The following is a 16,179-nucleotide window of genomic DNA, read 5'->3' as shown; positions in this document are numbered from 1 at the left end:
TTGGCCAGTGAGCCTTGGTGGGGGAAAAAACAGTTGAGTTTTAAACTATTTGGTTTATGGTTTAAGAAGCAGTTGGTCCCCCGCCTCCAACTTGGATCTCCATTACTGATTAATTTTAATAGGACTGGGCAAGAGCTCAGCTCCTCCGATAACAGGGTAACAAGAATCTGTGGCCTTGGAGAAAGCTTGAATACCCACTTTCACTTGGAGTGGGAATTCCAGGTCAACCTCACCCTCTCTAATAATTGATTTTGCCTTTTCCTGCAAATAGTGTATTTCTGAAACTCATTCTGACTCTGCAGATGAAGGATCCAACCAGTGCACAGACCGCCCTCCCTGCACCCCGAAAGACTTCTTTCAGATCCACACGCCATGTGACGCCGAAGGAAAGGTAATGTCAGAGTTCATACCTCTCCGCTTACCTCAAACAAAGACTCATTTATCCACTGGGGAGCTAAATGAGCCAGTTAAAATACATGGAAACAGACAAAAAAGGGCATTTTAAGAGCCACAGTTGTGCCAAAAGCAATGCTGTTATAAATGGTACCTTAAAGCCAACAGTTCAAATTACTGGTTAGAAATGTCATGTGACTCCTCTTTAATGAGTTGCTAACTCGGTAGGATTTGCCAATACAAGGCATGCAATTATACGATAATTCAGTTTATGGCAGATTACTATGTAATTGCATTTAGAAAATCTAAAGTAATTACCATACAAACTGCATTTAGCCAGAGGAAAAACATGTATATGTTCTCTGAGGCTTCCAAGCCAGTACATTAAAGAATCAGATGGAACCAAATGACAGGAAAATAAAATTGACATTAAGAAGACAAAATGATAAGTTCTTTGGTTACTTTTGCATTTTTGGAATAATAACATTGGTCTTTCCTGAGGTCTTTTGGATGGCAAATATTGTGGTTTGCTCCATATTCCTGGTGTTCTTTGCTTTTTAAAATGAATAGATTCAAGTTCATACTTCAGATTCTTTAATAATTAGGATAATGTGTGCCCTGTAGATTTTCAAAGAATTTGGATTTCTTGTCTGCCCTGTTCTAGACACTGTGGGGGTTCTAGTTAGGACAGTTCCTACATCTCAATGTAGCGTTTTCCTTCCCCAGTTCAGATAGGACAGGGCTAAACAGGGGTCGATACCTGGATATCACGTTACTGCTTTGAGCCCTCCCTTCCTTCTTAACCACTTTCAGGATTTCTGCAAAGTCCGTCCACCTCCTGGAATGTCCTGAGTTGTTGTTTAGTTAGAAACCTTCATCTCTGAACCACTTGCTCTGGCTCTTTCATCCCTTTCTCCCCTCCACACACCCTTGACTTATGCTGAAATGTAGGAGGGGAGGGTAGGAGATGGGTATTGAAGAAAGAGTGACTTTTAAGCAGTTCCAACACACTGAACTGAATCTGTGGGACCAGCCAACTTGAGGCAGTTACTTAAACGTATATAAAGTTAAGTTAATGTCATTTTCCTTGTCAGTTGAACAGCTTTATAACTAGCATCACTTAAAAGGTAAGTAAAGATGCTTCCCCACCCTGAGCATCCCTATATTGTGTTTTGCACAGGACTGGAGTAGTTCTTTCAAATCACAGATTTAGAATTTTTCCCAGAGTACAAAAGCCACAGTGTCACCAACTTTTGTCCTTTGGTGAGTTGTTAAGAAGAGAACTCAGAGGTAGAGAAGGGTAAACTGTATTTGAAACTAGCTCCTCACTGTTCCTCAACTCTCCCGTGGTTTTTACGTCAGCTGGGAAATATTTTACTTCCTCACTAACTGTTCCATAAAGGGAGGAGTGTTGAATTGTGTTCCGCTGGCCTTGAAATGCCACCCTTTCCCCTCACCATTCAGATTGCTCCCCCCTGCCTCCACTAGGGTCAGAACAGCTGTCGTATCTTAGTTTGACTCCAAGGCTCAAGTAAAATGAAGTGAATGAGGACAAGGTCTAGAGGAGAGGAAAATAAGTGGCTGAAGGGATGGAAAGAAGCCTGCACAGAATAACCAGTCAATAAACACTTTCGATTGATTTCATAGGTTGGAACAGAGAAAGCTGAAAGGACATTGAAGATAATAGATGAGGGAAGACTGGATTGCATTTCCAGGAAGTTGTTAGAGATACTCCTTGGTTTGAGATGATTTAGAGATGGGGCTGAGCGTAGAGGGAGGTGTTTAGACTAGCTGATTTGGGATCCCACCGACCATGTATCTTCCAAAGCTAGTACTGGAGTTTTGGTTAAATAATTCTTATATGTCACTTCTTTAAAATGGTATTTAAGTGCTTACTATATTCCAGGCACTCTTCTAAGCTCTGTTGTAGATACAAGGCAATCAGGTTGGACACAGTCCATGTCCCAGATGGGGGCTCACAGTCTTAACCGTCAATTTACAGAAGAGGTAACTGAAGCACAGAGAAGTTAAGTGACTTGCCCAAGGTCACCCAGAAGACAGGTGGTGGAGCTGAGATTAGAACCCAGACCCTTCAACTCCCAGGCCTGTGCTCTATCCACTAGGCCACACCACAGCAGGGAAGAGGGGAGAGAGGAGTGCACTTTTGACCCTTTGGTTTCTGGTTTTTACCTGGGCTTTCTCAGGCCTTCTTTTCTGGACTTTTCTTATGATGGGCAGGCAGAGGATATATATATGCTCAGGGTTGTGCTCATTTGCTTTGCTGTTTGGCTAATGAGTCATCCGAACCAAGACCCTAATTAAACCAAGCTGGGCGACATCTGGTGAGAATAGAATTTGCTGGGAGGCTGGTGAAAAAACTCTTAAGACTTTTTTTTTTAAAATAAGAAGTTGGGGGTTTATATTTGTGCTGAATAACCCCTCCTTTAAATCCCTCTTTGCTCTTGAAAGGAGTGACTTTAGAATCCCCCATAGATAGTTGAGAACCAGTAAACATGTAGAAAGGCTTATGAGAGTCGGAAGGAAGGAACAGGATCAGGTGGAATTCCACTTTTCCCTCTCAGGAGCATAAGGCTAGCCACTTAAAGCTTTTCTTAAGTGAGAGTTCTTAAATCAAACTGACTTTCTATTCATTCAATCATTCAATCGTATTTATTGAGCACTTACTGTATGCAGAGTACTGTACTAAGCGCTTGGATAGTACAATTCAGCAACTCAGTTTCTAGTCAATTGAGCTTCCAGCCTCCTTGAATTTGAACTGTGATTTGATCTTCTTATTTGAGGAGGTGTTACCTCTTCTCTCTAGACTCAATCAATCAGTGTTTATTATGTGCAGAGCACTGTACTAAGTGCTTAGGAAAGTGCAGTACAACAGAATTAGAGTCATGTTCCCTGACCCTAATAATTTTACAGTCTAGAAGGGGAGACAGACATTAGTATAGGTAAATAATTTATAATATATAATTTAAAGATATGTACATGAGTGCTGTGGGGTTGAGTGTGGAGCAAATATCAAATGCCCAAAGGTCACAGAGCTAAGTGCATGGATGAAGCAGAAGGGAGAGTGAGCCAGGGGAAAAAAGAGCTTAATCGGGGAAGGCTCACTCAAATCAGTGTTTGGGTGAGCTTTAGTGGCTCTGGATCCCCGATCAATTTATTTACTGAGTGCTTACTGTGTGCAGAGCTAAATGCTTCAGAAGGCTGGCCCTGCTGGGTTTAGGTTTTGGAAAAAGGGAGCAGATGGTAGGGGCAGGAAATAAAAGATTAATGCTTGTCATGAGCTCAGAACGTGTCTATCAACTCTGCTCTATTGTACTGCCCCAAGTGCTTAGTACAGTAAGTGCTCAGTGAATACTACTGATGGATCACTTGATTGTGTGATGGACAGGCTTTGGCCAACACATGAAGGAACTCCTGAAAAAAGTTCTGGCTCCACATTGCAGATAGTAAAGCTGTTGTGGAGACATTTCTCTAAGGTGTTGGCTTCTTTGTAAAGTGCGGTAGAGGGCTTCTAGAGTGGCGGGGGCCCAGAGAACAGTTAAGAAGAACTGCTATTTTGAGCATCAGACCCACCAGATTGCTCCATGGAGCACAGATTACTCACCCACCCAAGCGTCCCTATGCCCTTTCCCTAGGTTGGTATAGGGCCAATTTAATGGGGCTTCTGCCCTTCCTCTGCCTCTGCCCTTCTCCAGTTCAGGAGGAATTACTAATCATTCATTCATTCATTCAATAGTATTTATTGAGCACTTACTATGTGCAGAGCACTGTACTAAGCGCTTGGAATGAACAAGTCGGCAACAGATAGAGACAGTCCCTGCCATTTGACGGGCTTACAGTCTAATCGGGGGAGACAGACAAGAACAATGGCAATAAAAATCAAAATACTAGGGATTCAGTGCTCCAAGGCATTGCTTCTAAACTTTCATGCTTGGTATTACTAGTAATAGGGCAGTAAAGTCCCTATTTCTGACAAGGATCATCTAGAGACATAGATCTTCCTTCTGGAGGTGGGGAGAGATGAGATGACCCTCCATTTCCCTCCCTCTCTCTCTCTATGTTTCTCTCCCCCCACCCCCATACCCCCTTACCTTTTCCCTCTCTTGCCCTTTTTCTTGTGGTCAGGAGCGTTAGTAAGACCTCAGAAAGTGACTGCACTGGGCTAAAATATCTGTTCTCCCTCCTTAGTCTGTGGGGCCGGGACCGTGTCTGATCTGATCCCCAATGCTAAGTGGAGTGCTTGGCACACCTTAAGCACTAAGTAAATTTGTTCTGAACAACATTATTTGATGTCTTTTTCTGGAGGATTCTGTTAAATGTTGGTAGGGAGATTGATTGAAATTCTTACAACAGAGGTTACCAATCTTAGGGGTCCCTCCTTAGCCCCAGTCTTATCTTCTCTCTTGTGATTCTGTTTATTTTCCCAAGTTGTAGTTTTATACAGTTTAGTCATGGGACTGGACTTATCCCTCAGCTTCTCCTCTTCCTTTCCTCAAAGACTTCAGATTAATAAGTGAGGGAAATGCAGACCGTGACTTCCCTGCCTCTTATTTCAGACTCAGATCATGTACAAGTGGATTGAACCCAAGACCTGCCGGGAAGACCTCCCTGAGGCAATGAAGCTGCCACCTTCCGGAGAGAAAAAGGAATGTCCACCTTGCAACCCCGGCTTTTATAACAACGGGACGTCATCCTGCATCCCCTGCCCATCCGGAACATTTTCAGATGGGACTCGTGGTAAGCAGTTGCAGTTGAGGGGTGGTCAAACCTGCACCCTCTCCTCTTGCTTTCCCCTCCCTAAGGGAGGCCTGAGTCCAGTGAGGGGAAGGATATGGTATTTAAAGTCAGAGGCCTTTCACAGAACAGCGTTCAATATCTAATTAGCTAAGAGAATAGCTGTGTGGCCTAGTGGAAAGAGCACAGGCCTGGGCGTCAGAGGACCCAGGTTCTAATCCTGATATGTGAACTTGGACAAGTCACTTGATTTATGTACCTTACTTTCCTCATCTGTAAAATGGGGATTCAGTGCCTGTTATTTAGACTCTTAACTTTATATGGGACAGGGACTAAGTCCTACCCAATTGCCTTGTACCTATCCCAGAACTTAGAACAGTTCTCGGCATGTAGTAAGCACTTAACAAATAAAATAATAATAATACAGGATTCTAGAGGATGGGCAAATTAACCTGTCATGGGTTTGAACACCAAATGTGATTGAACACTGATGTATTCTTTACGTTATAAGATCAGAAATATGTCCCTTAAAATCAACACTCTAAGTTTTTTTTAGGTTTGGTTTTTTTTTTGGAATGGGTATCTCATTAGCAAACATACCTATCTAGAGATCATAAAGATCCAGTCATCTTATAAATAGATAGCTAGTCACTGTATTGCATTTTTATATTTTGGAGAATATCATGTATTTAAAAATTTATTTGCTTTCTAATACATCTTTGGGGAAAAAACAAGCAACTATTTACCCTCTCAGGACTGCAAAGATTGCTGATTTAATCCATTTTACTACCAGTGCCCTCAGTGAGGGAGGGAGAGGCTGATAAATTGTTTGAATTTATTTGCAATGCTATTCTGGTAGTAATCACAATAATGAATACCATCATTATTAACTAAAGTGCTTACAAAATGCAATATAAGCAAATTGGATGCACTTCCTTTACTCCACAGAGTTCTGAATCTAAAAGGGCAAGAGGACAGGCATATTAGCATCTCTCCACCCCCTTTATAGATGAGGAAACTGAGGCACAGAGAAGTTGTGACTTGTCCAATGTCACACAGCAAACAAATAGCAGATCGGGAATTAGAAGCCAGGTTCTCTGACTCCCAGGCCCGTGCTCTTTCCACTAGGCAGCACTGCCTCCCAATGGATGGAAAAAGAGCACCGCATTATTTTACCTATCAGAGCCCCATTTGTGGCCTGACATATTTGCCTAGGTTCAGTGGGTTGGATAGGTGTGTAGCAGGAAGCTGATATGCCGAAGAGGGGTCTGTTGCCTGGGCTGCCCTCTGACCCAATCCAGTCTAACCCAGGTAAAATGCCAAATGTGGGGCCCTCACCCTGATTCTCAGGGGGCAGAGTCATGCCTTCCTGCTGTTCTATTGCAGAGTTGTGCCTTTAGACTCCCAGATCTCCAAGTTCTGAAGAGAGCTGAGTCAGGAGGGAGGAGAGAATTGGTGTGGTTAGTTATAAAAGTCCTTGAGATGAGGGATCATATCTACCAACTCTGTTGCATTGTATTCCTCCACATACTTAGCACAGTGCTCTGCATTCAGTAAAGCACTCAATAAATTCCATTGATTGATTTTTCCTGCAGTACAGGGGTTATCACTAGGAACATCATAACTCTGAAAGAGATCACTTAGAACCCTCTTCAGTTCTTTTTCTTTCCCATGGGGAATGGGCCAAGTATATTTTTCGGACTAGTTTCAGGACTTCCATTTCTTCATGGATTTCAGGGAAATATTGTATTCTTTCCTAAAGGAAAAGATTTAAGAGGTTTGGCTCTCTCTCTGGAGCTAAAGCAACTTAGTGAAAGAGGAAGAGATAATTTCCAGGATCCTGGGGAGGCTGGTATTTATCTGTGCGACTGTGCACTGATCTCCCCTTGCCTCCCGTGTAGAATGCAAGGCCTGTCCGGCGGGCACGGAGCCCGCGCTGGGGTTCGAGTATAAGTGGTGGAACATCCTGCCTGCCAACATGAAAACGTCTTGCTTCAACGTGGGAAACTCCAAGTGCGATGGAATGAATGGTGAGTCCACACCAAGGGTTGGCTCTGTACCCGGCATACTATCAGCCTACCTCTTCCACACCTGAAGCTCGGGGCACACTGTGGGGGCTGAGAGATTCCAAACACATCTGGCCACCAATAATTCAGAACAAGTAACACAGGTCCTATACAAACAAAGAGCAAGGTTTTTATCATCATGTGGGTCTCTCTACCAAGGCTTTACATTTGTCTCATGCTTCTTGGGACCTGATTTGAAGGATATTTTTAGCATGTGGGTTTTTCTTTATTCCTTCTCATTCATTCATTCATTCATTCAATTGTATTTATTGAGTGCTTACTGCATGCAGAGCACTGTACTAAGTGCTTCAAAAATAAGTGCCTTTTCATGGACAGGACCTTCCCCGCCCCCTCCTTCGTCTCTGGTGTGAAATGGTTGCACATTGAGGGGAAAATCTTTCCCTTGGGTGCCGTTGGAACATGTGTCTAATTCCACAATCTAATGAGATGCTCCTCATCATCATTTGATTCTTGTAAGAAAAAAGTAGACCTAATGGATTGGGGGTTAGGTGAGAGTAGGGTGACTCACTGAAAGCAGGCTCTGCTGAAAGTCTCATTACCCAGCAAGTTGTGGAGGATATTTTATGCCTTCTATGAAGTGAATGTGGATTTTCTTTTATTATGCACACTTAGCTCCTCTAAACGCCAACCTACTCATATCTTGATCTTGTCTATCTTTCCACCGACCCCTTGTCCACTTCCTCTGGCTTGGGACACCTCTCCCTTCATATGCGACAGACCACCGCTCTCCCCACCTTCAGAGCTTTATTAAAATTACATCACCACCAAGACGCCTTCCCTGACAAAGCCCTCATTTCCCCTACTTGTTCTCCCCATGCACTTGGATCAGTACCCTTTAAGCACTTGATATCCCCCCAACCTCAGCCCCATAGCCCTTGTGAACAAACCCATAATTTATTTTAATATCTCCCCTTCTAGACTACAAACTCCATATGGGTGTGGATCGTGTCTACCATCTCTTGTTGTACTGTACTCTCCCACATGCTTACTACAGTATTCTACATACAGTGAGCACTCAATGAATATCATTTATTACTTCCTAATAATTTTATTGTACTCTCCCAAGCTTTTAGGACAGTGCCCCGCACCCAGAAGGTGCTCAGTAAATGCCTTTACTACCACATGAAATATTTCAAGATCTAGTCTTCCCGAGGATACAGTAGAAGAAAGGACAGAGTTGGAGGAGAATGAGCTTTGTCTGCAAGAGACACTTATTCCTAGTTTTATTTCCAGCACATCAGATCTGAGGTTTCATGGCCTGTGGCATGAGAGCTCTTCAGAAGGTGCCAGGCAAGTAGGCTGGTGATGCCTTTCCCCTGTTCATTCCCAACAGCCACTGTGGCATTTTGAGACACTCTAATCACCAGGAGGCTAAAAGCTAGAAGTTCTGGATATTAGAATGGAAGAAAACTCTACTTTGTTTCAGAAAAATGAATGCCTTCCTGGGGAAAGATAAGAGTGTCTCCATTCTTATTCAGCTGTATCACTCAGGTCTTTCCCACTTGGGAATCAAGGAGCAAAGAAATGTCTTTGTCAGTGTGTGCGAACCACATAAGTGGGTTTGTCATTTGCAGGCAAAATTGATCATGGCTGCTTCTTCAGGAGAATATAATTCTTGTGATGCTGGAGTTTTTGAGGGGGAGTTATGAGAAAAACATGTGCCTTGATCCACGTGAGGTTGCTTCTCTGCACTGATTTTAAAATTAGTCATCTATCTTTGCAGGTTGGGAGGTGGCAGGTGATCACATCCAAAGTGGGTCAGGAGGCTCTGATAATGATTACCTCATCTTAAACTTGCATATCCCAGGATTCAAGTAAGAAAAACCACTTCTTTCTGACTCTGGCTGGGTTGACTGTTTTTCATGTTGTCTTGGGATGGAAGACACTGGGTAGAAATTCCTTGGCATTAAGCTGTATGAGTGTATTTGTAGAAAAATAAAATGTTATGTAGGAAGTTGGTCAGGTCAGCTTCCCTGAGAGAAATGAATGCCCAAGGCTTTCCAGAAGAATATACGAATGGAAAGGATGGTAGTATTTATTCTTACCTTAGCCCTTGTTCAGTTCAAAATAGAAGCAGTTATAAACAACAATAAAATTCCCAAGTGACAGACTCTTGGGGAGAGGGAACATGACTTAGTGAAGTTGGTTATGGAATTGGGTAATAATAAATGAGGTATTTAGGTGCTTATTATTTGGCAAGCACTGTATTAAGTGCTGGAATAGATCAAATATAAGTGGATAGGTTAAATCCCTGTCCCACCTTGGACTGTTTGAAGGAGAAGGAGAACAGGCACTTAATCCCCATTTTTGCAGATGAGAGGCTCAGGCCCTGAAAAGCTGTGGCCTGCAAGTGATAGAGCTGAGATTAGAACCCAGCTCTCCTGACTCCCAGGCTGTAGGCACCCAAAAGGCACTTACCTTTCAAATAAAATTACTCCTCCCCTTTTCAATTGAAACGTTCATTGTCAAATGTCGTGGTACTCTGGGATCTGATATTTTTTCACCTTAAGGATCCCTGGATGATCTAAGGCAAATCACAAGATGCACCGTGGCATAGTAGAAAGAGTACAGACCAGGAAATAAGAGGACCTGGATTCTAATCCCGGCTCCACACCACTTGTCTTGTGTGACTTTGGGCAAGTCACTTATCCTCCTGTGTCTCAGTTCCCTCTTCTGTAAAATGGGGATTAATTCTTACTCCTTCATACTTACATTACAAGCCTAATGTGGGAAAGGGATTGCGACCAACCTGATCATCTTGTATCCACCCCATTGTTTAATACAGTGTTCGGCATGGAGTAAGCACTTAAGTTCCTTAAAAAAATCACTTAAGCCTCTCTTTCGGACTGCTACTCTACAGTAAAATGGTCAGCTCCCCAGCAATGTTTAGGGGTATTAGTTTGCGTTGGTGTCATTCCATTGAGAAGATTCCAGTATTTGCATCCTTAGTGTAGTGTGGATCTGAAGCAGTGATTCTCAGATAAGAGGGTTTTCCCCTATACCCGCAGGTGGTGTCATCACAAGATTTAGGGCACTGTGGCTTTTTAAAAACCAGAATCACATGAAAGCATTCACCATGTATGGATATACCTGTGTGTCAGCCAGGGAGTTGTTTTTCCCGAAGTGTGTCTTTGTGTGTACTCTGCCTCCTTTTCTGTGGGGACCTCTCAGCATCACTGTCTCTTCAGGCCTCCTTGTTTACCTCTGTGTCTCTTTGTAGCCTCACAGATAGATCTCTGGCATTGAGCTCTCATGGTGGCTATAGATTCCTGACAAACTGCTGCCCTGGAAACTGGGGGAGGAACATCTCTCTTTGGAGGCGAAGTTGTTTTGTGGAGGGATTTCTGGGTTTTCTGTTGTTAATCTTGAGCAAGTCACTGAATTTTTGTGTCTCAGTTTTCTCATCTGTATGACAGCTCCCCTCTACTTAGATTGTGAATTCTATGTGGGATAGAGACTGTGTCCAACCTGATTATGTTGTTCCTACACCAGCACTTATTCCGGTACTTGGCACAGATGGAATGCATAACAAATACTATTTTCTGTTATTATTTCGTTTGATTTCCAAATTGTAGTTAGAACTCAAAATTACTGCCTTTCCCTTTGGCCAACAGACCTCCAACATCCATGACAGGGGCCACGGGTTCTGAACTAGGAAGAATAACCTTTATATTTGAGACCATCTGTTCAGCTGACTGTGTGCTCTACTTCATGGTGGTAAGTGAGAAGGTGATCCTTCATAGTGAACAACGGAGTCTAGGAATTGAATAATTTGTCAGAGTGGTCATATGTGCTGTGTTATTTCCTGTTCTTATTGTTCGTCTAAATCAGCATCTCCTGTTCATTTTATGTAACCCTACAAGCACACACAATTCTTTAAAAAAAACAACAAAACACCCAGAAAAAAACCAAAGTCCACCAGGAACTGGCAGGCCCAATCATTCGAAAGTGCTTTTGAGCGTTTACTGTGCAGAGCACTATACTAAGTGCTTGGGAGAGTACAATATAATAGAGCTGGTAGACACATTTCCTTCTAAGGAAGACAAATAGAGAATATTGGGGAAAAATAAGTATCTCAGAGGAAAGCCCCATGTGGGACATGGTCTGCATCCAACCTGATTAATTTGTTTCTACACCAATGCTTAGAACAGTGCCTGGCACTTAGTAAGCACTTAACAAATACCATTTAAAAAAAAATGGATTGGGAGCTGCACAGTGGAGAATCAGAGAGTGAAAGCAAGGGCAGGAAAAGGTTTAAAATAGGAGAGATTTGAGGGTGGATATGAAAAAACTAACTGAAGCACCCTGGATGAGACTGGGAGAATGTTGTGGGGATATAATTTTTAGGAAGAAAATTGTTATTTTTGCCTCAAGTTTGCATTGGAGAAAGAGTCATGCTATCAGCCATGTACTGTTAGTAGTACTGAAGCTGTGAAGACAAAATCAACTTTTTTTAAGGTATTTGTTAAGAGCTTACTGTGTGCCAAGCACTGTACTAAGTGCTGGGGTAGGTACAAGCTAATCAGGTTGAACACAGTCCATGTCCCACATGGGGCTAACAATCTTAATCCCCATTTTACAGATGAGGTAACTGAAGCCCAGAGAAGTTAAGTGACTTGCCCAAGGTCACACAGTAGACAAGTGGCAGAGCCAGCATTAGAACCCAGATCCTTCCGACTCCCAGGCACGTATTCTATCCTCGGGGCCACAGTGCTTCTCAACATGAACAGACAGGTACTATTGTGGCCATCCTCTGTCTAAACCAATCCTAGGAACCATAACGTCATCACGTTTGTCTGAGCCCCAGAGAATAACAGTTGTGCTGGGTGTTGGGGCCAGTAGGAAGAAGCAGTCATTGCCATGGCACTCCTGCCTTGTCCGTTCAAACCCAACCTAGCACTTTCCAGTTCTACAAGGCCTCTATTCCTGACCAAATAATAGTTGCCAGGACCATTTTGGATAGTTTGCTAACAAGTTAAGAAGAATCTGAGAATTTTTGTAAGCTCGTTGTAGGCAGGGAATACATCTACCTACTCTGTTACCTTGAACTCTCACAAGCGCTTAGTACAGAGCTCTGCCCACAGTGAGCACTCGATAAATACCATTGATTAATTGACTGATCCAACCTAATGTCAAATTCACCTGGTGTAAAAACATATAGTGTTAAGAAAATGCAAACATATCATGCTCATATTAGAAGGCACAGTAGTTGGAAAATCCATAATACTTGGGATCAAGTCACAGGCAGATATGAGCTTTCTGTAGCTTTTGTTTTAACCATTATGTGGGGCTAGCCCCAGAAAACTGGGACTGCCCCTCCAGGAAGAGAATTCAACCTTATCCCTTTGGTAAAGGAACGTTTTATTTAATCTGGGATAAGGACTAGGGTTTGCCATAAAGTTTGTGGTATTTATAGAATGCTACTCTGTGCAGAGCACTGAACTAAGTGCTTGGGAGTGTACAGTACAGTTGCTAGACGTGATCCCTGCTCTCCAGTAACTTTGTGGGCCTATTTATCATGGCCAGGAAGTGGGAGACTGTCAGAGGCTGAAAAAGCTGGGAACATTAGACAGACTGTAAACTGTTAGACTGGAAGCTCCTTGAGGGCAGGGATCATGTCTACCTACTGTATCGTACTCTCCCAAGAGTTTAGTACAGTGCGGTGCACAAAGTGAGTGGTCAGTAAATCTCACTGATTGATTGATGGAACTGGAGCAGGCCTGGGTGTAGAGCCAGGGAGTGAGGCTAGAACAGCAGGGAGCAGAAGCCAATGGCAGGCAGGTCTAGAGAGCTGGGGCAGCAGAGAGTCCGAGAACTGGGGGTGCAGAGCTGGGGAGGAAAGTTGCCCCAGATTGGAGGAAAGAAGGAAGATCTCTGGGGAGAAGCTGTGAGAGCAGGATATCAAAAGTGAGCAGCACTCCTGGGGCTGTAGGGTTTGACAGAAGGTGGATTTTCGATCTGCAGCTTTCAGATCTTTTGCTTTGTGGCCCAAGTGTGTACGTGTAGATTCAGGGCATGCTCTCTCATTAAAACTGACCTTGCCATTTACATTATAGGATGTTAACAGGAAAAATACCAACGTGGTGGAGTCGTGGGGGGGAACCAAAGAGAAGCAGTCTTACACTCACATCATCTCCAAGAATGCGACTTTCACCTTTACGTGGGCCTTCCAGAGGACAAATCAGGGCCAAGACGTAAGTCTATGCAGACTTTTCCAGACAGAGACAATGCTAGAGGGGCATTCTAGACTCCCAGTTTAAAAAAAAAAAAAGGAGGAAGAGACAACTGGGTACACATCCTGAGCACGTCCCCTTCAGACTTCATTCTGGGAAATTAAGAGTCTGACCTTGTCCCTGAGAATTGTCTCTAAGAAGTGTCTCTAGCATCTGCAGTTTTGATGGGGTGGAGGAGGTGGCATTCCTTTGTGATTATTTTGTTTTTGAACTTTGGGCAAGTGACAGGATATGGAGAATTAGACCCTGCCAGAGAACGTCATTCAGAGGACTGGGTTGGCCAGAAAACATTTATTGGGGAATACCAGTATGAACTTTTTGAGAATTTAACTCAGGGTCATCATCTTCCACTCTCCTTTCAGAGCAGACGCCTGCTAAATGACATGGTGAAGATCTACTCCATTGCCGCCACAAACGCCGCAGACGGAGTAGCCTCGACCTGCCGCACCTGTGCCCTGGGTTCGGAACAGTCTGGCTCTTCTTGTGTGCCCTGCCCTGTCGGCCACTTCATTGAGAAAGAAACCAACCAGTGCAGGGAATGTCCCCCGGATACCTACCTGTCCGTTCACCAGGTCTACGGCCAAGAGGCTTGCTTCCCCTGTGGCCCGGGCAGCAAAAGCACCCCGGTATGGCATGGCTCTGGTATCGGTCACCTGCCCTGTGTCCTCCCTGTTTAGTGGGTTTCAGATCCCATAGGCAGAGACAGATCTTCCTGTTGCCCTACAAAGCCCTACGAGGTGATTCATATTGAATGATGCTTTTTGTCTGGGAAAATAGAAGAAATTCCATGACAAATGAAAAATGGCATCTTGCGAATTATCCTCAGACAGAGGAAATGAATTTCCCCAGTTCAGTTGAGAATGGAAGCGACTGTCCAGAAAGTAGCCAGTGGGTCCCGATTCTCGTGTCGAGAGTATGTCGGGAGAAAACCTGATAGGTTGAAAGATTTCCTTTTTGACTCTTCTCAGGTAACTCCTCTGAGAATGCTTTTGCTCCATCTGTGCTAATTCTTTCTAGAGAAGTGGCTCTTCAACATAAGCGCTTATTGAGAACCAGAGGTCCCTGAATCAGTCGAGGGTATTTATCAAGCACTTCCTTTCTTTCTCGAGAGCGCAGCCCCTGTAAAGTAAGGGAACGGTGTATTTTTAAAGTGAAAAATGAAATCTGCAACCTTTGATCTTGCTCATTAATGATTTCTCCTTTTTTGATTCTTTTTGCTTCCCCTCTTATAAAAGGACCATTCATTTTGCTTCAGTGATTGTCTCTTCTCTTATGTCAAAGAAAACCAGAGTTTGAATTATGACTTTAGCAACCTCAGCAGCACTGGCTCACTAATGAACGGCCCCAGTTTCACATCCAGAGGGACCAAATACTTCCATTTGTTTAACATTAGCTTATGTGGACATGAGGTGAGTGTTGGCCATCCAGGTGGGGAGGAGTTGGTTTTGGGATGAAATCAATTTGATCATTCTTATTCAACAGAACAAGAGAAATCTTTCTAAAAACCACAGTAACTTGCCAGGAATTGAACTCCGATTTTTGTGAAACCTCAAATAAGTTTTTCTGTTGTACTGGAAAGCGTTTTTGTCAAGTTCTCGTTGAAGTTACAAGTCCCATGCAATCAGAGTCAGTTAAATTATCAAGGTCTGTACAATGACATAAGCACTCTGTGGAACTTTTTTTTTTTTTTGGTAAAGCAAGTCAGAGTTGTCTTCCGGAGTTATTTCTTTGGTCAGTATCTGTCTCTTGAATTTGTTTTGCTCTTTTTCTTGTCAACTCGAGGGGTTATGCGATGTTTCAAAATCTGCCTTTTCCAGGAAGAGTTTTTTAAAGCAATGGAAATAGTTTGAGGATATAAAGCAACGGGCTAGGGTGACCTTTGGTAGCCCAGCAGCAGAAAGAGTGATGGGTATCTCAAGAGAATCCTAGATCGATGCCTTTTGGGGGCTAGGAATGGGAGAAGGGTGTTGGGAAATATCATTTTCAGCTGAAAGAATAGGAGATGGATTTGTGTCATGGTCAAATACTCATCTGTGCATGTGACACTGGATGGAAGATGTGTGTAGTAAGTAAGAATTATGGTTGTTGGGACAGAGAATTATAGGATTTACCATCCAAAACTGATCTATTGAATTTCTGATCAATTTTTTATTTTCAGTTCTAAATGAAGAAAAAACAGTTATTCCAGCCAGGAAAGGGGGTCTATAAAAGTTAGTAGCAGACCAATGGGTTAAATCCAGACTGTTTTTATTTATTCTATTCTGGGTGCTTTTTTCTTTTTGCCATTGGGTGGGTAGAAAGGTTGGTAGGATGGTAAATATTTTGATCATCATAACATCTTGAGCAGAAACAAACGTTGCTTCCCGCAGATGGGCTTACACTGAATTCCTGAAATGTCAGTGAGTTTTCATCATCCAACATGTCCACCCTCAGTGATGATGAATAAGCCCAAGTGAAAAAATGTATTTTCATCATGTACATTTCTTGCTGGAACCTAGGGGTAGAAGAGCAGCCCTTTGCAGGCTGCTTCTATGTGCTAATAGACTCTCTTTTATTGGACATTTTGTGCAACATTCTTTGGGGAACCATTGTAAGAAACACCCCCGGTTACCGGGCAAGCCTCGTCTTTGACAATGAAGAGTGTTGAGCCAGCAGCTCTTGGAAGTGCAGAAATTGGAGAATAAATCAGGGGTGGGAAGAGGCTGTTTAGAATT

General features: G+C 43.1%; 1 protein-coding gene across 1 annotated transcript in view; it reads left to right on the top strand.

Moving 5' to 3' along the window:
• Positions 1 to 16,179, top strand: part of ELAPOR2 (endosome-lysosome associated apoptosis and autophagy regulator family member 2) — an 83,998-nt gene that overhangs the window by 55,150 nt on the left and 12,669 nt on the right. The window contains exons 8-15 of the mRNA XM_007656928.4: positions 303 to 391; positions 4,968 to 5,148; positions 7,047 to 7,175; positions 8,956 to 9,046; positions 10,847 to 10,949; positions 13,289 to 13,426; positions 13,828 to 14,091; positions 14,701 to 14,874. Of these exons, the coding sequence (XP_007655118.1) occupies positions 303 to 391; positions 4,968 to 5,148; positions 7,047 to 7,175; positions 8,956 to 9,046; positions 10,847 to 10,949; positions 13,289 to 13,426; positions 13,828 to 14,091; positions 14,701 to 14,874 (1,169 nt within the window). The remainder of the gene's footprint in view (positions 1 to 302; positions 392 to 4,967; positions 5,149 to 7,046; positions 7,176 to 8,955; positions 9,047 to 10,846; positions 10,950 to 13,288; positions 13,427 to 13,827; positions 14,092 to 14,700; positions 14,875 to 16,179) is intronic.

The sequence above is a fragment of the Ornithorhynchus anatinus genome, chromosome 13 (genome assembly GCF_004115215.2).
Source record: "Ornithorhynchus anatinus isolate Pmale09 chromosome 13, mOrnAna1.pri.v4, whole genome shotgun sequence".
Classification (NCBI taxonomy): domain Eukaryota; kingdom Metazoa; phylum Chordata; class Mammalia; order Monotremata; family Ornithorhynchidae; genus Ornithorhynchus; species Ornithorhynchus anatinus.
Note: the sequence above shows the minus strand (reverse complement) of the source record. Positions and strands in the feature narration are given on the sequence as shown.